The sequence below is a fragment of the Cyclospora cayetanensis genome, unplaced genomic scaffold (genome assembly GCF_002999335.1).
Source record: "Cyclospora cayetanensis isolate NF1_C8 unplaced genomic scaffold, CcayRef3 CcayRef3_contig_82, whole genome shotgun sequence".
NCBI lineage: Eukaryota > Apicomplexa > Conoidasida > Eucoccidiorida > Eimeriidae > Cyclospora > Cyclospora cayetanensis.
In genome coordinates, this window is record NW_020312755.1 from 18,784 (window position 1) to 39,223 (window position 20,440).

The window sequence follows — 20,440 nt, forward strand, 5'->3', positions numbered from 1 at the left end:
AGCTCCTCCTTCCCCTCTCTCCCTCCCAGAAGAAGCAGCGTGTTTCGCACCTGCCTCCTCGGCTGACAATGCCACCCTCCGCCTCGTGCGCATGCAGCCGCCTCAGGGAATATCGAGGAGCTTCTTGATGGTGATGACGGTTCGCCAGTCTGCCTGCGCCCAAGCACGCGGGAAGAAACACCCCAGAAGGCCTTCTGCCAAACGGCGTTGAAAAGAAAAAACCTTCTACAGGCGCGCAGGAAAGAGAGGCCACTTAAATGCATACAAAACACGAACACACATGCATGCACAGATAAACACACAAACAAAAAATGTGTCCAAAGCACATCGCGACCACAGGCGCATGTAAAACGAGACGGCAGATCAACAGCCTCTTTCCCCCGCAGAACACAATCCCTCTTCGCTTTTTTCCCGTCTTGCAACGCACTTTGGAAAGCTCATCCCTGAAGTGCTCTTTCAGACAGTCGATGGAGTTTCGCGTCAGGCGGCTAACGAGCTTGTTCTTAGCCTCGAAGTGCCTGCCAGCCATCACATTCGGCTCGCCGACAATCTTAATGCAAACCTCCATACCAGTTGTCGCAGAATCTACTGGCTTCCTGTTGTGCTCAACAGACGCCACAGTGCCAATGCGGAGATCCTGCATAGATCAAGCAATAGGCAGCAAACACGAGACACCCGGTACGCGCGATTTGCAGCAACGGCTGGGCTTGGAACTGCACGACTCGCAGACAAACACTGTGCAGCAGCAATGCCACACCACATCTCGCTAAAACGTTTCTGCCTCATTACAAGACCGACGCGCATAGACCCCACCCCCACCTCTGGAAAGCATGCCTTTCCTAGTTGAAGACAGACTAGGAGGAAAGCACCGAAGATGGCGGTTAGATGTTGATATGTATATATGTATATGCATTGGCTAAAGAAGCCTGGTTTCGGGGTATTCTGATACCAGAAGACACAGGGGTGTGTCTGAGTGTGCTATTTGCCACAGCGCAGGGGCAAAACTTCTCCGCTTACCTTCTCTGGCACGCAGAGGGGAGTGCCAACCTTCAGAATACCCTCATCAACAAGCACGCCGAGCACAATAGGATCCTTTTTGTTGAAAATATACTGAGGCAGCACCGTCAAAATGCACGGGAAGACGGCTTCCTGTCCGACTTCCTTCCTGCAAGACAGCCCACAGAGCGCGCCGAGCAGCGCGGCTGCAGCGAACGCGTTTCTCTCGCTTTTGCATTGCGGCGAGATTGGCTAAAGAACACGACACACTGCCTTCCCTTCTCCCACCCCCAGACTACTCTCGGGAGACTCCTGCAAGTTTCACGTACTTCTTTTCGCGCCTAACCCCGTCAATGTAGGCCGTAAAGGCGTCAAACAGGTGATAAATGATTTCCGCAGTAAAGATGCGAACGCCTAAAGACTTTGCCTCCTTCTCTGCCTCAGGATCAACCTTCACATTGAACGCGAGAATTACCGAAAATTCTGGACGCCCCTTCTCCCGCATCACTGACGCTCGGCGAACATCCTTCTTCTGAATGGTGCCTGCGCAAAAAGCCGCATGCAAACGCGCATCGAACCAGCGATGATAAAAAGACACTGCAAAAACAAACAAGCAAAGAGCCCCACTCCATGGGATGCAGCGATGAAGAAGATGCTGCATTGCGGTCCACAGACAAAACCCAATTTGAGATGTCTATCTTGTTAAATTATATATATATTTTGTAGATATATATCATACATAGATATCTATACAGTAGATATATATATATGAACACAAGAGAAATATCAAGGGAAATCAAAGGACCCACACATACACACACACATGCATCTACAAACATAGATATCTATACAGTAGATATATATATATATATATGAACACAAGAGAAATATCAAGGGAAATCAAAGGATCCACACATACACACACGCATGCATCTACAAACAGACAGATGTCGGTAAGCAAACATGGGGTCGATTCGGTCACTTAAAGAGCATCTTCCTGCCCCTTACGTGAGGAGGCAACCATGAAACACGCATAGCGATATTTATGCGAAAGTATGTCAGAAGCGACTGCACAGCCAGCTGGAGAAAGTACAAGCAGCAGTTTGGCTCGAGCTGCGCCACGAGGGGGCAGCCACACAGCAGTCGAAAGCCTCTTCCTGCACGGCTGTTATAGCACCTCTCCTCATCAGCAAGGGAGAAAAATCCTTAAAAAGCTCCCTGGCAGTACACACGAGGTGCAGCGACGACGACACTCAGAGGCTCAGCAAGGACGGAGACACACGTGCATTTCCACGGATGCAAAGGCAAGAACCCAAGAATGCAACGAAGCAGAAAGCAAGCCGCAGAGTCTGCAACGACAGACACAGCTCGAGAGGCAAGCAGCAGCAAGCGCTTCTCTTTTCTCCGCCTTTTTTGGTCCCTGACATCGCGTGACTCCCTGCCGCAAGAGAAATTTTCTGCCCTCAAAAGAAGGCACAGACAGGCAGGCGGGCAGCATGCACGATGCTGTCTCTAGGAGCGATTGTCATGGCAAGCAGAGACACGAACAGAGCAAAGACAGAGGCATCCATGGACTGTGTGCGTAGTGTGCGTGTCGTCATAGCGAAAATTGTAAAAGTAATAAAAACTGGCAATGCTCGCCAGCTGCAAGGAACGAGGGTGGGTAGGAAGCACATGCGTTAGCAACCCTAAAACAACCCATGCAAGCACGCAGGCATGCATGCAGGCAGGGAGGAAGCCACGCTTGCATGCAGTCTTTTAGAAAGACCTTTCAACCCTTGTTAGGATAACGCAGATTCAGATACACACCGCATGCGCTTTTAAGCAGTCCGAAGCAGCTGCAACTGCCGAGAAGTGGCGCAGCCAACACAAGCCTCTTCCTGCTGAGTTGTTATAGCACCTGTCCTCATCAGCAAGGGAGAAAAATCCTTAAAAAGCTCCCTGGCAGTACACACGAGGTGCAGCGACGACGACACTCAGAGGCTCAGCGAGGACGGGGAGACGCATGTATTTCCAAGGAAACGAAGGCGAGAACGCAAGACTCGAACGAAGCAGAAGGCAGACACGATCCTTTCCTCTCGAAAACGAATTCCCCCGTCAAGCTCACGCGAGATACATGTATATATATATATATATATATATATATATATATATATATATACATATATATACATAAAGGCAGACACAGCCAAACAGACAGATAGACACAGATACAGACATATAGAGGTACAGACACAGATTTAGATCGAGACACAGACACAGATAAAGACACAAGGCTTTTTTTCACCCCACAAAGAAATATACGGCCTTGCTCAGCCTAGCGCACTTCGCACTGCAGCAAAACGGAGAGGTGTTGTTGTTGGAAAAGGAGGAAGAAAATCAGTTCCGCGTGTGGGAAAGTGTAATGTTGTTTAGGGAGTGGACACCGCCACTTGCTCAGTCCAGCGTCTCTTCGAGCGTCTCACCAATATTTACTGCAAAAACTGGAATCTTGCACTCCTCTAAGTAGGCAAGGAGAGCTTCAAGTGCTCCGAGGGTGGACGCCACGACGTAGACACCATTGCCGCTTCTGTCTACGTTCTTGAAAACTGAGCTCATATCCTTCATGACTTCCCCCTCCAACTCTGCCAACTCATCCTCATCCTCTACTACGAAAACAGATGTGCCCGCGACTGCTTCTTCAAGCCCCTAAACATACAATTCATATGCACGTATATATGCATGAATATATATATATATATACATGAATATATATATATATGCATGTAGATATACATGAATATATCCACATATATACATACACGTCGACATGCAGCAACAGCAACAAGGGTGGCCACAAGCGCGTGCTCCAGAGGCGACGAGCAGGTGAGGGGCGTATAAACCGAAACGCAGCAGCAGCAGAAGGGTAAGATCACGAGCATGCAACAGCAACAGCAATAGCAGCAACAGCAGTAGCAGCAACAGCGATAGCAGCAACAGCAATAGCAGCACACCGGTGCAACAATCTTCACACCCATAGAGGCCTGTACGAAGGGATGGGGGATATATTCGCCCTTCACACGCAGCTCCTTGAGTGGCTGCGGTGTCAACAGTGCTCTGATGGAAGTGACGAGGGGACCATGCATTCCGCAGCAGACAATGCGATCGCCTTCGTACAAAACTCCCTGAACAAGGATGACATCAATCGTTGTACCTAGGCCCTGCAACGCGCAACATCAGCGCCGCAGCAGATGCATGCCTGACTTGAATGAAGAAACTTTTATCGCTTGCAGAAAGGAAACGAAACAACCGCGACAACAACTGCATGCGGCGGCACGCAAGAAGGAGCTCTGCCACCACACAGCAGCAGCACCGCAACATTTGTGCAGAGCAAGACACAGAAACGCAGACAGACAGAGAGAGCGAGAGAGCAACATACATATACATACATATTCATACATATTCATACATATATATACATATATATATATATATATATATATCCTTACACATACACACAGAGAGTGAGAAAGAGAGACACACATAAGTCCCTCTTTGTCTCGCTGGCTCCTGCTGCTGCTCGCCTTTTCTCCCCCTTCGTGCTGCTGTCAGAAGAGCAGCCTTCTTACCGACCATGCCAACTGCTCTCCCTTCCCCCTCCCCTGCAACAGCCTCCTCCGTTCTGTCATACCACACAGCGAATCGAAGGGAAAGTCGACTGCACCAGCGACAGCCGCAGCTGCTCAGCACACACCTCGATGGCTTTAACCTCCAGGATTGTACACTGCAGCAGGCGTCCTTTGGATTTTGTGCCGTGTTTGCTTGTAAGCTGCTGTGTGGCACTGGGAGCGGACACGTCGAAAATGCAAGGGAGCTTGGTAATCGCCTTCTTCATCAGCGTCTCATTAAGCGAACAAATGAGATGAATAAGATCTGCGATGCCCTCTCCTGTGAGCGCCGATGTAGGCGCAACTGACACGTTTCTTCGTACGTCTGTGTTTTCCCAGTACAAGGCGCAGTTGAAGCCTTCTTCTGCCAGCTGAAGCGGAAGGACCACCCAAACAATGCAGCATGCGAAGCGATGTAAAACAGGCAAAAAAGGAGGCGGAAAGGTTCATCACATCCAGCCCCACAAGCTGGTGCCACATCGCATGCCAGCAAAAAAACGCATGCACTGCTGAAAAAGCATGCCGCCTTCCCACGCCACGGAAGCTGCCCATGTCCATACACCGCAGGACCCGCAAAACACCACCGCATGCACATCGCACAGACAGTTCCAGAATAGCGAATACAGAGAGAGAATAGAGTGAAAATCGAGACAGATCCGCAGTCAAGAAACTCCCAACACAACACCCTTTGTACGGAGCGGGAGGATGCACCTTCCGCTCTCCATACACCTCTCTGCTCGCAAGATACACATGAGCCCAGAGGTGGAAAAAAACGCTGAAGCTTTCGCGAAAAGCTTCCCCTCTTGCCTCTGCCCTCCCCTCCATCCGTCTGCCTCTCCGTTCTAACCCCGCTTTCTCCAACTTTTGCAAACTACACACACCCCTCCTCGTTGGCAGGCAGGCGAATCCTCTCACCTGCAAGCGCGCATCTTCCCATCGCGATTTAAACTCCTCCTGGACTGCCGCGCTCTGCAGCGCCAACAGTTCCTTCACATTGGCTCCCCAATCAACTGCCTTCCACCCGTACAGCCGATCTATCTTGTTGAGTGCCACGACAAAAGGGCATCGTTTTTGACGCAAGAGGGAGAGAGATTCACGCGTCTGCGGCTCCATCCCCTGAAACAATATACACAAGCACACGTCCCACGAGCACACCCATACATTCACACGCATATCTACCATGTGCAGAGACAGCACAGAGACAGAGTGCGTCCAAAGCGAAAAGCTGAAAAAATGCAAGCGTCTCTGCGCATGGCCATGGTTCCCCTTTTTTAAAAGAAAAGCCGTCCCCTACATTGCAGCCGATGCAGGGGGCAGATGCTTTTTCCACAAAACGCTGAATGGATGTTGAGGCTACCTGCTGCCTTGCTGCCTCAAAAACAACTGCTTCTAAGGGCGCAACTACTACGACCACTCATACACCATGTACTGCTGCTGTTGCTGTAGCCTCCTCTGCCTCGCTTTCGTCTCTAAAATCCCTCCCTCCCTCCTTGTTTCGCATCGAGACGCACATGCATGATATCAATTACAACTATCGCGAGATCGCAAAGAGAGGAGCCGCGAGCTCTCAAGTTGGCGAACGAGGCATGGCCAGGTGTATCGATCACTAACAAGCCTGGCAAACGTAAATCCCAGCCGGGTGTGATCTGAAAGAGCAGAAAAAAGCCACACACGCCTCCACACGCACCTCCTGCCTGCTGCCCTCTACGGTCAGGGAGCTGCAAGACAAAAATCCCTCCCTCCCTTCTCCCCACACCCGTCCCCAACAATCCACGTAGACAACGTTCAAACCAACACAAACATACATACATACATTCATATATACATATATACATTCATATATACATATATACATTCATATATATACATTCATATATACATTCATGTATACATTCATATATGCACACAGCACATACGTCGAAGCAGCACGCAGGAAACGCGCAGGCTAAGCGCCGCGCGCTGTACGTACACCTCCCTGTGTGTGCAGCTGTGCAACGCGCCATCCCCATGCTCGCATGCGAATTGCATGTGGACAGAGAAGCAGCACGACAGCAGCAACTACGCGAAAGCAGACTGAGAAAGACAAAGGCTGCCACAGCCAGCGCAGGCCTAGATACGGTCCAAAGAAAGCGCAAAGGAGTGTGGAATGCATCGTCATTCTTCATGCAGAAAACGCATGCACCCACGCAGAAAAATGCTCGCGCGTCGCTGCATCGCGACACCCCACAACGCGCCCTCCCCACATATGAGCGTACAGCAGACCACGCCACTTTTTCCCGAAACAAAAAGCCAGAAACTCCGCGAAAAGGCGGAAGACGCCATCCCCTGCTGCTTGACCAATCGCACTGCAGACACCCAGCGAATGCTAAGGAGCAAGCGTGTTCACGTACCTTGTTGCACTGCTCCAGTAGTGCCTCTCTGGGGAAGAACGTCGCACCAATCTGCTGCGTGATGCCCCCTGCCTCCCCCAGCTGTACATTCGTTCTACGAATCTTATCGAGCAGCTTCGTCTTTCCTGAACGCCGCGACGTAGGACGCAGCAGCTCAAGTTCATGATAAGACAAACACGCTGATGTGCCTTGCGTGGCAAACGAAGGGTGCCCGTGCGTAAAAAGCACGCGCGAAGGAACTCGCAAAAATACACGTAAAATATACACACATACATGCATACACGTGCATGCATGTACACACATCTACAAATACATATACATACATTTACAAATACATATGGATACATATACTTACATTGACAAATACATATAGACACATCCATTTACGTACATATACATACATACACATGCATACATTCACAAATACATATAGACACACCCATTTACATATACATACATTTACAAATACATACACATCCATTTACATACACATTTACAAACACATATACATACATTTACAAGTACATATGCATACATACACATGCATTTACAAACACACGTAGATACATTTACATATAGATATATATACTTACATACACTTACGAATATACACACAGACATCCATTTACAAATGCATACAGATACATCCATTCACATGTAGATACATCCATTTGCCTACATATACATACACTTCCAAATACATTTGCGCACATATATGCATACGTACATATGCACACATATACATACATCCATGTACACACACATGTATACATCCATTTACACACAAATATGCATCCATACATATATATATGCACATGCATGCAATTGCATACAACTGCCTAAGGGGCTATCTATGCCTTGATGACGCTTTCTGCAATGGACGCGGTGTGGAAAAAGCACCCCCTCTCCCCCAACGAAATTAAGCGTCTCCCACTTTGCGTGCGACGTCGCTCACCAGTATCGACGTGCCCCATAATGCAGCAAATAGGAGAACGCAATTTTGGCTCATCAACAGCTGCTTTGGAAGGGAATGGCGCCTTATTGGTGCCTGCAACTCCCGCTGCTGCTGCTGCCTCGGGGAAGCCTTCGCCAACAGAGGCACCAGCAGCAGCTGCTGCTCTTCCTTCTGCTGCCCCCATGCTTGCAGCAGCAGCTGCTGCAGCAGCAGCAGCAGCAGCAAGCCGCTCCTCCTTAGCCTGTTGCAAAGCCTGCTCCATGGCTGCCCTCCTCCGAACATCGCCAACATTATAACTCTTCTTCTTCTCTCCGGCTGCCGCTTCTGCCTCGCCAGCGGAGGGAGCAGCAGCGGAGGCAGAAGCGGCAGCTGCCGAAGTGCTCGCCGTCGCTTCCTCGACCTCATCTAGCAGAGACTCCCAATTGTCAACTGCAGCTGCAAAAACATTCAAAACGCACATCAGCATGCAGTGTATATGTGTACACGTATAGGGGCGTGAATGTGTATGTGTATGTATGTATACCCACGTACGTAGGCATACGTGGATACACATACACATATACTTACGCGCATACACATATACATTTATACATACGCGTATATATATATATATATACATGCATATGAACATCTATACACCTATACATATACACATATATACACCTATTTACCATGCATACATCTATACACGTATGCATCCATAAACCTATTTTACATGAATGCATATACACATAAATACACCTACTTAACATGTATACATATATGTGCCCATAATACTACACACTTGAAGAGACACACACCTGGACGTCTACACACCACTCTTCAGAATGATCAGCAGCGCCAAAAGTCGTCACCTCCTCTCCTTCCCCCCTTCTTCTTCCCTCCCTCTGCAAAGCGGCGAACCCTCGAAAAAATGACGGCAAAATGCTCGCTTACGCTCAGGAGTCTTGGGAGGTGGAGATGTCGAGGCGCTCTGACGATCTAGCTCGGCTTGCAGCTTCAGAAGACGCTCCTTTTCGGCAGCTTCTTCTGCTTCTTCCTGCTGCTTCTGCAACAACTGCCGCTTCTTCTTTTCCCTCCTCTTGCGATCATCTATAGCCTTGCTACCCACGCCACTCTGCTGAGCTGCGCAACTCCCCTCCGTATCGCCTGCTGCCAAGGCAGGCACCACAATAAGTCCTTGCTGCTGCAGCTGCTGCAAGTACTGCTGCTGCTTCTTCAGCTTCTTCTGATCCTTCGTGGACAGAAGCTTGCCTTCCTCCTTGAGACGCTGCTTCTTTTCCGCCTTCTTCTTCGCCCTCAGTTCACGCTCCAGCTGGCGCTGACGTTCTTCCTCCTCCTCCCTGCAAATGCGCGCAAACGTCTCTCGAAGACAGTGCCGTGTCAGCGTTTTAGCGAGAGTCTCCCACCGACCCCACCCTCTACCCCCTTACCCCAGTCCTTACCCTTATTCGCGCCACGCACTGCAGAGTGCACATTCGGAGCAAGCCACAGACACTAAGCACCATGCAAACGACCCCTCCCTTTCCCCCCCCGCGCTCTCCTCCCACACCAAGCCTCACTTTTTCCGCAGCTCCTCTTCCTCGCGTCTCAGTCTAGCCTCCTCTTCCTCCTGCAGCCGCTGCTGCTCCTGCAACAACTGCAGACGCTGCTGCGCTGCGCGCACTGCGGCAGAGACAGGCGCCTTCTTTCCAGCCGAAGCTGAAGCCTGTGAGAAAAGTCAAAACAGCAGAATAACACAAACCGTAAGGGTCCGCAGAGGAGAACTGCACGGAATGGCGGATTCTCACAGAAGGCCAGTACCAATAGCGCTCGCAGTAATTGCAACAGTGACAGCAAAAGCACCACCAAGAGTGGCAGCACTTGCAATAGTGGCAATCAATAGCCATAATAATTGCAGCAAAAAGTGGCAGCAGCAGAAGCAGCACGTGGGATGCTGGTTTGCAGGAAATCGAGCGCAGCGACACGACCCCTTGGAGAGCTGTTGTTGCTGCTGTTGTTGCTGCTGTTGTTGCTGCCGTTGCTATTGCAACAAAAACGAGTATGTTCGAAATGTAGCAGTGCAATTATAGAGACAACGGGTGGGGAGAGAAAAGCCTCATCGCTCTATCTTCAAACTGCATCGGTTTGGCAGTAGGAGAGACCCTTAAGGCACTGGTAAAGGTCGCACTCAAGAGCACTGTCGAGAACGGCAGCTTTTTGCATGCGCATGCCGAGCTAGACAGACCATCTACTGCAACAGCTTCAAAAAATGCATCCTGCTGCAGTGTGCAGCTTACAACGCGCATAGGTAGCCGAGGCGAACCAAGGAGAAACACGCCGCTCAAGAAGCACATACCTCAAATATGTATTTATACAGCTGAGAGAGATAGCGAGAGAGAGAGAGCGAGAGAGAGATAGCGAGAGAGAGATTGAAAAACGGTGCGTGTCTGTGTGTGTGAGAAGGGAAATGAGAGGGCTCACATATACGTGTGTATGTATACAGCTGAGAGAGAGAGCGAGATGTGTATAAATACTTTTATATATTGAGAAAAGATGTGTGTCTGCGTGTGAAGAGGGAAAGAAAAAGGGGGATGCATGTGTTTCTACCTGTTTTGGTCTGCTCTCATCTGATGAGGACGAAGAGGTTTTGTCATTCTGTTTCGCCTGTTGCTGCTTTTTTTTTTGTCGCCGTTGAGCGGCACGACTTAATTTTCCCGCAGGGCCTGCTGCAGCTGCTCCTGGTGTATCTGCTGCTTCATTTGCTGCTGTGACAGACGCAGATGCAGTTGCAGTTGTGGGAGGAGGAGAGGGAGAAGAAGAGCTCCCCTCTGCTGCTCGCGTTGCTGGCGCTGGAGTTTTAGCAGGGCAGCTCACGCCTTCGATTTCCTGAAGCAGTGCATCCAGATCTTCGTCCTCCTCAGCAAGTTGCTTCTTGCCCTTCTTCTTTTGAGGAGGTGCCTTTGCTGAAGCGGGTTGCTTTGAAATCGCTTTTTTGGGAGGGGGAGAAGTCGCTGGAGGGGCTTCAATTTCCTCGAGCAGCCGCTCAATGTCGGAGTCGACCTGAAGAGCGAAATTGCAGCATGCCACACACGCTAGGGGTGTGTCTGTCCACATAAATGCCCCCTTCCCCCTGCCGCCAGTGCGCTGTATCGGAAAGCCTCTGTTCAAAAAGAGAAGCTTCAGACACACCTGAGACGTTTTCTGCCCCTTCTTCTTCGCGGATGCTGCTGCCGAACCGCTAGAGGCATCATCCTGTGTAGGTGCAGACGGCTTGGGCTCCTTCACAGGCTCAGGCACTTTCGCCTCGGAGGCATTGCTGCTCTCCTCCTCGCTGTCGCTGCTCTCCTCCTCGCTGTCGCTGCTCTCCTCCTCGCTGTCGCTGCTCTCCTCCTCGCTGTCGCTGCTCGAATCCGAAAGAGGCACAAACCTTCGCCTTTGCTGCACTATGGGCCGCGCTTCCTCCTCCTCCTCACTGCTGCTGCTGCTACTACTCTCCTGAAACACCACCCCGATCACAGCAGCACGGTGTACATACACTCGACGCACGAAGCTCTACGCATGCCTTCCCGGGGAGCGTTTCGCTCGCAGAAGCACGCGCAGAAGAGGAAAAAATGAGAAACTTTGAATAAAGCGAAAGAAACGCCGGCAGGCGAGGAGGTCGTGGCGGGGTGTACATGGCTTCTTTGAAGGCGTTGGTGCTTGCTGGCAAGCGCGCGTGCGCTACGCCTCATAGCATAGCAGCAAAGCAGACAAAATATAGCCAAGACCACGCGCATGCGTCATGATTACACTGCATGTTGAAGGGTGTTTGTAAGCGGCTTGGATCACCTTTCTCTTGGGCAGTGCCGGCGCGGAGTCGGAGTCGGAGTCGGAAATCCTCCGAGCTGCAGCAGCCCCCCGCTTGGCGTTCTTCCTTGGCGCCATCCTCAATAAAAACAGAAGAAGAAGAGGCCGTTGGGAAGTAAAGGGAGACGCTGCTGCGCCTCCCTACGGCTGCTGCTGCAGCTGCCCTCACGCGCAGCAGCAGCCGCAGCTGCTGCTGCTGCTGCAGCTGCTGCCGTCGCACCCGGCAACTGCGAGCCTCCGCGAGGCCCTCCCAGAGGGGCTCAAGGGAAATGCATGCACAGACGGAGGAAAGAAAACGTGTAAACGCGGTTGCTGCTGTACACAGGGAGGCGTAATGCATGCCTGCGGAGGACGCCTGCTGTGGGGTGATCCCCGAGCTGCTGCTGCTGCTGCTGCTGTTGCTGCAACAGCAGCAGCAGCAGCAGCAGCTCGGGGATCAGCAGGGGACGGGAGGAGGCTTCCCCTAGCCACAGCGCCTCGAGAACGGCTTGAAACGCGAGACTCTGAAAGCGTTTAGCAGTTCCCGTTCGCTCCGTCCGACTACTTGTCGTGGATGTGTGTTATCGTGGTTGCAGTATTTGCAAGGTGTGTTTCCGTAATCGAGGCACAGGAGGCGTGCCGACCGATTTACAGTCGCATGTCGCGGAGTGACTGTGAACTCTCTGTCGAGGAAGGGGGGGGGGGGGAGAAGGCGTCTGTCTTCTTAAGGACCCTCAGTGTCTGGTCGGTTAGAGGGGTGCCTCTGCATTCTCTTGCTGCTTCCTCTTCATTGCTAAAGAAGACGCGCTGTGCGTCTACTGGGAATCATCGAAGGTTCGCGCGGCGCATGCGTGCTCGGAGATTCTGGGTGTCTCGATGCCAGCCAGCCAGCCCTCCTAAAGACTGTGTCGTGTTGCCTCGCAGCAACGACGATGATGACAGTCGAAGCCTTCTACGGACGGGGAGGCTATCTTGGAGCCACTGGAAAGCCTTTCTCGGGGCAGAAGCGCTGTCTGGCTGCTGAGACTTCTCTGTAAGAAGACGCTAGACTGAGTGTCTTGCCTCCGTTGCTCTCTCGCTCTCCAGGCTTTCGCCTTCTTCTTCCCCCGCGATCTGCAGCATCCTGCTGATTTCTGCTTTTCTGCAATTTTCCAGCTTGTTTGTCGGGTGAGTGCCAACAGCCACTCTCCTGCAGCCGCTTTTGACCTCCTCCTCCGCTTTTCGCGTCGCCTCTTGAACGTCTGCGCAACTTCGCCTCCTTTCCCGCTGTACAGCCTTCCATCCGTCTACTCGTCTGTTTCTGTCACACACGGCACCAGGAGGGAGGAGAGGAAGAAGAGAGGAGAGAAGGGAGAGGAGAGGAGAGAGGAGAGGAAGGAGAGAGGAGAGGAGAGAAGGGAGAGGAGAGGAAGAAGAGAGGAGAGGAAGAAGAGAGGAGAGGAAGAAGAGAGGAGAGGAAGAAGAGAGGAGAGGAGAGAAGGGAGAAGGGGAGAGGAGTGGAGAGGAAGAAGAGAGGAGAGGAAGAAGAGAGGAGAGGAGAGGAGAGAGGAGAGGAGAGAGGAGAGGAGAGGAGAGAAGGGAGAGGAGAGGAGAGGAGAGAAGGGAGAGGAGAGGAAGAAGAGAGGAGAGGAAGAAGAGAGGAGAGGAGAGAAGGGAGAGGAGAGGAGAGGAGAGGAAGGAGAGAAGAGGAGAGGAGAGAAGGGAGAGGAGAGGAGAGGAGAGGAAGGAGAGAGGAGAGGAAAGGAAGAAGAGAGGAGAAAAGGGAGAGGAAAGGAAGAGGAAGGAGAGAAGGGAGAGATTTTTTTAGAAAGAAAGTTGCCTAGGGGAAGTCGCCTATGGCAATTCGTCATTGGAGCAGCTCTTCCCCCCCGTTGATTCTCCTGCCTCTTTTTCTGCTGCTTCTCCTTCTTGGGGGGGGAGGGAAGTCTCCTGGGGGTCTAGGCTTTAGGCGCGTTGTGGAGACAGCCATTCGTGCCTCTCCAAAGGCTTTCACTGAAGGCTTCTCCTTGCCTCAAAGAGCTCCTCAGAGTCATCCCCACCACGCGGCTCATTCGCCGCGAGTGCAGCGGCAGCGCAATCCGCATGCCGCGCATGCGCTCTCCAGAGGTCTCCCCAGCGGAAGCGATGAAGCCTTGGAGGAGCTTTGGGGGCTTGAAGTGTCTCCCGAGGAAGTCTTTCGACTCGCGCAGACTCCGTAGGCGTCGTCTTGGCTTCCTCCTTCTTGAGTGCTGTCGGGCAGGCTCGACGCGTGGGAGTTTCCAGACTGGCAGTGTCTCGCGCAGCTGCGTGCTGTGTGTATGTGTGTGTACGTGTGTGTGTATGTGTGTGTACGTGTGTGTGTATGTGTGTGTACGTGTGTGTGTACGGGTTCTGCTTCTTCTCGTGCAGCAGACAACGACAGGCGCTGCTGAGCACAAGGGCTGCCCACCAGACGGAGAAAGCTTCCCGCGAAGCCGTTTCCAGCGACTCTTCCCACGCAGTCGCGCTGCAAGTCGAGCCTGGAAAGTGCAGCGGCTGCGGATCGACTTTCCAGGTTAGCGGCCAAGCGCAAAAGAGCCTCAAAAGACTGGTTCCCCTACATGCTCGCTCGCCGTCTGTCTGTCTGCCTGCCGCGCTCTAGGGAGCTTTCCCGGCAACACCCTTAAAACAGCCTTCCCAACGCTCTGCCGTTCGTTACAACCATTTATTCCGAACCACCACCACTTCTCTACCTGCTCCTCTTGCCTTGTTCGACAACAGCACTGTGCGCATGCGCTTCCTTCACGCCAGCAGCAGACTGCGACATGTAGCCCTTCGCTCAGTGTTGGCGCGGCTTCGTGGATGTGCGCGTTCAACGCGGTTTCTTGGCTATTCTTGTATGTCTCTGCGTGTATAAATATGTATGCATGTGTGTATATATGTGTGGATATGTATGTATATATGTGTGGATATGTGTGTGTATATATGTGTGGATATGTATGTATATATGTGTGGATATATGTGTGTATATATGTGTGGATATATGTATGTATATATGTGTGGATATATGTATGTATATATGTGTGGATATATGTGTGTATGTGCGTACATGTATATATGTATGTATGCATATATGTGTACATGTATGTATATATGCATGTATATGTATATATAGGTATGCATATATGTATGTGTATATATGCATATATGTGTGTATATGTATGTGTATATGTGTATATATATGTATGTATATATACGTATATATATGTATGTATATATGTGTTTCGCTGTGGGTGGGTAGGTGGGACTCTCTATTTTTGCGTGGTTTTGTTGCATACTTGGGCTGTTTTAGGCTATTGTGGATATCTGCCGGCTTGTGTGTGTGTGTGTGCGTGTGTGTGGCTGGCGCACAGAGAGACACTCCCGAGGCTCCTGGCTATGTGCTGCCTCACCTCGAGTTGCTGCTTCAGCAGCAGGGAGAGTCCTCGCGAGGGCCCCTCTCAGCAAGGCTTGCTGCTGGTGGCACAGGGAAGAAAGTGACAGACGCAGATGCATCGTTACCAGCAGCAGCAGCAGTGGCAGCAGGCGCAGTAGCAGATGCGCACGTGGGCAATTGCGAAACGTATCAAGTGGCTCCTGAGGTGTCGCAGATGGCTGCTGAGTTGGCTGCAACAAGTCCCCAAACAGACGCGCTCGCAGTCGAAAAGGCGTTAATTGCGCTAGCGCTCCTGAACCCCCACACAACGGAGGCTACGCAAGAAATGCAGCAGCCAACTGCGGAGTTTCCTGCGAAGCACACGTCTTTGAGGCACCTTCCAGGCCTGAGTGGGAAGCCCTCTGCTTCTAGCGAAGAGCTTTCTCCCGGGTTGTTATTTGCAGATGGAGCAGCCGTGCAAGCGACGCATGCCACTGAAGAGGCCTTTTCACCCCTGGCAAGTGCCTATGCATCATGCACACTGCCTGCCCGTTGCCATCTGCCTCGTCGCGCCTGTGAGACCGCACCTTCCTACTCCTGCTCTACTCTTGCTGCAGCTTGGTGAGCGAGCGTCACTCTGGACGCGCTGTACATACTGCTGATTCCGCAGGTTCTCTGCATGCGCTGCCACGGCTTGCGGTTTGGGAACGGCCCGGGATCGGCATCTCCACAGCTAGGTAGGCAGTCAGAGTCTGTGCAAGATTGGGGGCAGTTGAGCGGAGAAACAGCGAGAGAAATGCAAGACGCAAAAGCTTCACACGCTACACCGCCTTCCCGCGGCACTGGGTAAAGGTTCGCGCGGACAGCGGCAGCGTGCAACCCATCAGCTGCCGTATGTGTGTGTGTGTGTGTATGTATATGTGTGTGTATGTATGTATGTGTGTGTGCGTGTATGTATGCATGTTTCTGTGTCTATGTATGTATGGTTCTGTGTGTATGTATATGCGTAGGTGTGCGTCTATTTGTGTATTTGGGTGTATATGTATGTATGTATGTATCTGTGTGTGTCTATATCTATACACACATTTTTATGTGTATGCATGTGCATATTTTATATGTGTGTGTTTGTATGTATGGGTGCGTGTTTGTGTATATCATATGTATGTGTGTCTGTGTGTCTATGATGAGTGTATCTGGGTGTCTGTGGTTTTATGTGCTGCAGGGGCAGGGGCGGAAGTGGCGAGGGCCTCTGAGGCGGCAGCGCTGACGGCTGCTCTTCGCACAAAGCGGTGAGCACGACAGCAGTTTGTGCTGGCTGTGGCAGCTAGACGGTCGTGCTCATCTGCGTTCTCGCGCCGCCTCTTGAGCCTCTGCTCCATAAGGGAGGCTGTGCAAGAGCAGCGATCCTCTAGGACTCGCAAAGGCTCTCCCGAAGGCGGCTCAGGAAAGGCTTGAAAGGCGTCGAGGCGCCTTGGATGCAGAGCAAGCGGAACGGCGCGCAGCATGCATGCACGGCGGCTGCCGCTGCATCTACTACTACTACTACTACTACTACTACTACTGTTGCTGCTGCTGTTGCTATTGCCACTGTTTTCACTGCTCTCGGGTGCGCTGTTGCCGCTGCAGGTGTATCTTCGTGCTCGTTGTCGATGCGCTGACGCTAGAGCTGCCGACGGAGGTGTTGCGGTGCATTGACAGCCCAAACCCTCTGTTCATCGCCGTAAACAAATCCGACGTTCTGCCTGCAAGGCCCTTACGTCTCAAAGGCAAGGGGCCACGCGCGCGCGTGCAGGACGCCGTGTTGGCGAGTCTCACCAGTGCCTTCGGATGCCTCGGCAGCAAAAGACGAAGGCTTAGTGCCGCTCCAGTCGGAGGACGTGTTCACTTTGTGAGGCACTGGACGAGGGTTCGCTGCAGCACGTTGCTGCTTGCCTGAGGCTTCTTCCGCTTCCTGCATTTCTCCCTCTCTGCGCCGCGCCGTCTGCGCATGCTTCGGCGCGCGGGGTTCTTCTGGGATACGTGTCTTTCTTGCCTTGCGTTCAAGCGGTGCTTTTGTGCGACTGCCGCTCTTGCCCCCTGCCGCACCTGTCAGGCGTCAGCTTCTTCCCACCCGCATCCTGACAGCTGTGCGCTTCCTCTGTGCAGCGTCCTCGCTGCGGCTGCTTCTGGGAATGCATGTGCTGCTGCAGCCTGACCTTTGGGTGCCTGCTGCGCTGCAGGTTAGCAGCAAAAGTGGGGAGGGCATTGAATCGCTCTTCAAAGAGGTCTTCGCGGAGGCCGCCCGTCGAAACCGTTCCGTTTACCTCATTGGGGCTGCCAACTCCGGCAAAAGCTCAATCTGCAATTTTCTTCTGCGCCGCTGGGGTGCGAAGGGGCGAGCCAAGGTGCGAGATGCAGCTGTCGAAATGCATGCATGTGGATGGTCCTGCATAAATAGACGTTTCATTTGCATCGACTTACAGACAGACAGACAGAGAGTCACTCCCTGCAAAAGAGCCAGCGCACAAAGAGAACGACCCCCTTTCTTGGGACCCTCTTCATGTCATGTTCTTGTATTGTACGAGGGGTGGTGGGGTTGGTGGTGGTGGGGTTGTTGTTATTGTTGGGTGGGGGTCTCCTGCTTCTTCATGTTCTTCCGTTGGTGTGTTGCGGAGGGTGTGTTGTTGTCCGTTGTCGGAGTTACTGTTGTTGTTGCCCGTTGTGTATGTGTGTCTGCTTGCTTGCTTGCTTGCTTGTGGCGATGACTGCTTCTCTCCGCGTGCTGTCTGCTTGCTTGCTTGCTTGCTTGCTTGCTTGTGGCGATGACTGCTTCTCTCCGCGTGCTGTCTGCTTGCTTGCTTGCTTGCTTGTGGCGATGACTGCTTCTCTCCGCGTGCTGTCTGCTTGCTTGCTTGTGGCGATGACTGCTTTTCTCCGCGTGCTGTCTGCTTGCTTGCTTGCTTGCTTGCTTGCTTGCGGTCTACCGTTGTAGCCTCAAGGGGTCGCCTCTGCATCTGGTGCGTGGTGTCTGCAGGCCGATCCTCGAGGGGGCGTCTCTGTGAGTGCGCTTCCTGGAACAACATTATCCTTTGTCTCCTTTACGGTGGATGGTCGCTTCAAGCTCTTTGATGCCCCTGGAATCATACCAGAGGGGGCCTTTTCTCCACTCCTTAGTCACGTAAGCGCGGCAGCGGCTTCGCCTTCTTCGGAGTCATCGGAGCTTCTTAGAGAGCGCGTGCGGCTGCGGTGGCCGTTCAGCTGGCGGCTTGACGCTCTGCAGCATGCGCATGCGCTTTTCGTGCGCATGTTGCAGCCGCAGCAGAAGCTGCTGCTAGGTGCTGGAGGCCTTTACTGCAGCAGCGTCCGTCTGGAGGGGGGGGAAGGCCTTTGGCTGGGGCCCTTCGGATTCTGCCGCAACGATGGCTCGCAGGCGCTCTTCGTAACACTCATGCTCAATAAGAACTTGACTGTCAAGGTGACCAACACGCAAGCGCCAGCGGTGGAGAAGATGCAGAAGCAGCAGCAGCAAGAAGAGCAGCAGCACCTCGTGGGAAGTACATGCGGAGCGTAGGCAGCGAATCCTCGCAAAAGCCGATGCTGGCTCTTCGCAGACAGCATGCATCCGTGCTCTATAATAGGCCCTCACAGTGGCGTTGTTGTGCCAGTGTCTCTTGGTCCTCAGCAATCATGTCAGGAAGTGTTGCACTCGTGTGTGTGTGTTCGTACCTCTCTCTCGTCGTCTCTCTTTTCCTCTCTATCTCTCTCTCCCTTGCTCTCTCTATCTCTCTCGCTCATTCTCTCTCTCTGTGTGGTTGTGGTTGTGTGTGGTTGTGTGTGGTTGTGTCTGTCTGTTTCCTGGCCGCGTGCTTGCTTCTCCCGCCCTAGCCTTTTTCGAGATCCCGGCTTAGGAGAGGAGAATACGTGTCTGACCCCTCGCCGCGCTTCGCATATGCGCGTGTCGCATGCATGCAGCGAAGCAGCTCCAGCGTTGCCACCGTCTTTACCGGCGGGAGGTTTGGAATTGCCTGAAGGAAGCTGCCTCTGGCCGCTAGTCCGTCACAGCTTCCAAGTAGGACGCTTTCGCTCTAGCAGTGCACTTCTTGCCTGCACTAGGGTTTTTTCCCAGCAGCGTGGCTGTGACTTCCTGACTCTGTGAAACTAGGAGGTGGCTAGGCGCTGCGCAGACGCTTCCATCCAGGATGCAGTGGTTACTCCATTCCCACTCCGCCATACGGCGCGGATGATAGATGCCTCCCCATGCTACCTACTGACACCAGCCCCTCATCGCCCTTCTGCCTCGCTACAGTGCATGCTGCAACTGCCGCCTGTGCTGGCTGCACCCCCAGCTGCCGCGCAGCACATGTGGCTGCTGCAGACTTGCGCGTGCAGCTCTGTTAGCCCTCCCCGCATGGGGATGCTGTTTCCTCACGTGTGCATGCAGATCCCCGGACGAGGCTGGCGGGAGGGCGCATGCGACCTCGTTATAGGGGATATTGGATGGCTCTCGCTGACGGGGTCTGGCAGGCTGGCAGTGTCTCTCTATATACCAAAAGGTGTACGTGAAATGCCGCTTTTCTGCCTGCTGGGGTGTTGTAGGCCATATGTAGATATATATATACATGCGTATATATATACCGCTGCCGTGTCAGCGGGGCTGAAGAAGTGTGAAACAGCTTTTCCTCCAGCCTGGCTGCTGTGGCGATTAGGCGACTTTCCTCTGCCCCCCTTACTCGACCCCCTGTCACCTGCCTGCCTTCTGTGCGCCGTTTCTGCCTGCCTCCTTCTTGCGCTGCTCCTCTTGCGCGTGCTGCACAGCCTTTCGCTACTGCGAAAGCCGCCTGCGCACCCACCCACCCCCTCTCTCGCTGCGCCTGCGTGTTTTATTGCCATGTGTCTCCGCAGGTCGCATGCAAAACACGGCCAGCTGTGCTCCCCGACCCGCTGCTTCTCTGCCCTTCCCAACCCGCAAGCTACTGGAACCGCCTCTACCTGTCGCGAACCTCCATCACCAGAAGCAAGCGCGCCAAGGATGGAGGCGCAAAGGTCCTTGGGAAAAACGGCAGGCCTTTTCTGCCGCCAAAAGGCCAAGTGCGCGCATGCAAGAACGAGCCGCAACCCGGCAAGAGGCGCGTCGCACAGCCCCTCTGAGGCGCTTGCCGCCTTTTGCTGTGCCCCCTAACGACGCCACTCACGCCGCACACGCAGATGAATAGGGTGCAGATGAATTCTAAGAGCGCCTGCTGCTCGTTTCCTTTTTTCTGTGTACAACTGAGGCAGATCTAGGAGTCTGCTA

The 20,440-nt window shown here is 52.7% G+C and overlaps 2 protein-coding genes across 2 annotated transcripts; one reads left to right on the forward strand and one right to left on the reverse strand.

Annotated features, from left to right (window-relative positions):
• Nucleotides 1-102: 102 nt before the first annotated feature.
• Nucleotides 103-11,894, reverse strand: LOC34621430 (eukaryotic translation initiation factor 5B). The gene is made up of 14 exons (XM_026335836.1): nt 11,760-11,894; nt 11,354-11,465; nt 10,578-11,266; nt 9,551-9,696; nt 8,925-9,331; nt 7,989-8,423; nt 7,034-7,158; nt 6,155-6,289; nt 5,559-5,759; nt 3,462-3,684; nt 1,359-1,539; nt 1,018-1,168; nt 428-637; nt 103-153 (listed from the first exon to the last, which is right to left on the reverse strand). The coding sequence occupies exons 1-14, from the start codon at nt 11,892-11,894 to the stop codon at nt 103-105; spliced, it is 3,201 nt and encodes a 1,066-aa protein (XP_026191621.1).
• Nucleotides 11,895-12,727: 833 nt separating this feature from the next.
• Nucleotides 12,728-20,326, forward strand: LOC34620131. Its single transcript, XM_026335837.1, has 9 exons — nt 12,728-12,828; nt 14,187-14,328; nt 15,167-15,210; nt 15,262-15,719; nt 15,906-15,988; nt 16,357-16,457; nt 16,795-17,056; nt 17,388-17,725; nt 20,050-20,326. The coding sequence occupies exons 1-9, from the start codon at nt 12,728-12,730 to the stop codon at nt 20,324-20,326; spliced, it is 1,806 nt and encodes a 601-aa protein (XP_026191622.1).
• Nucleotides 20,327-20,440: the final 114 nt, after the last annotated feature.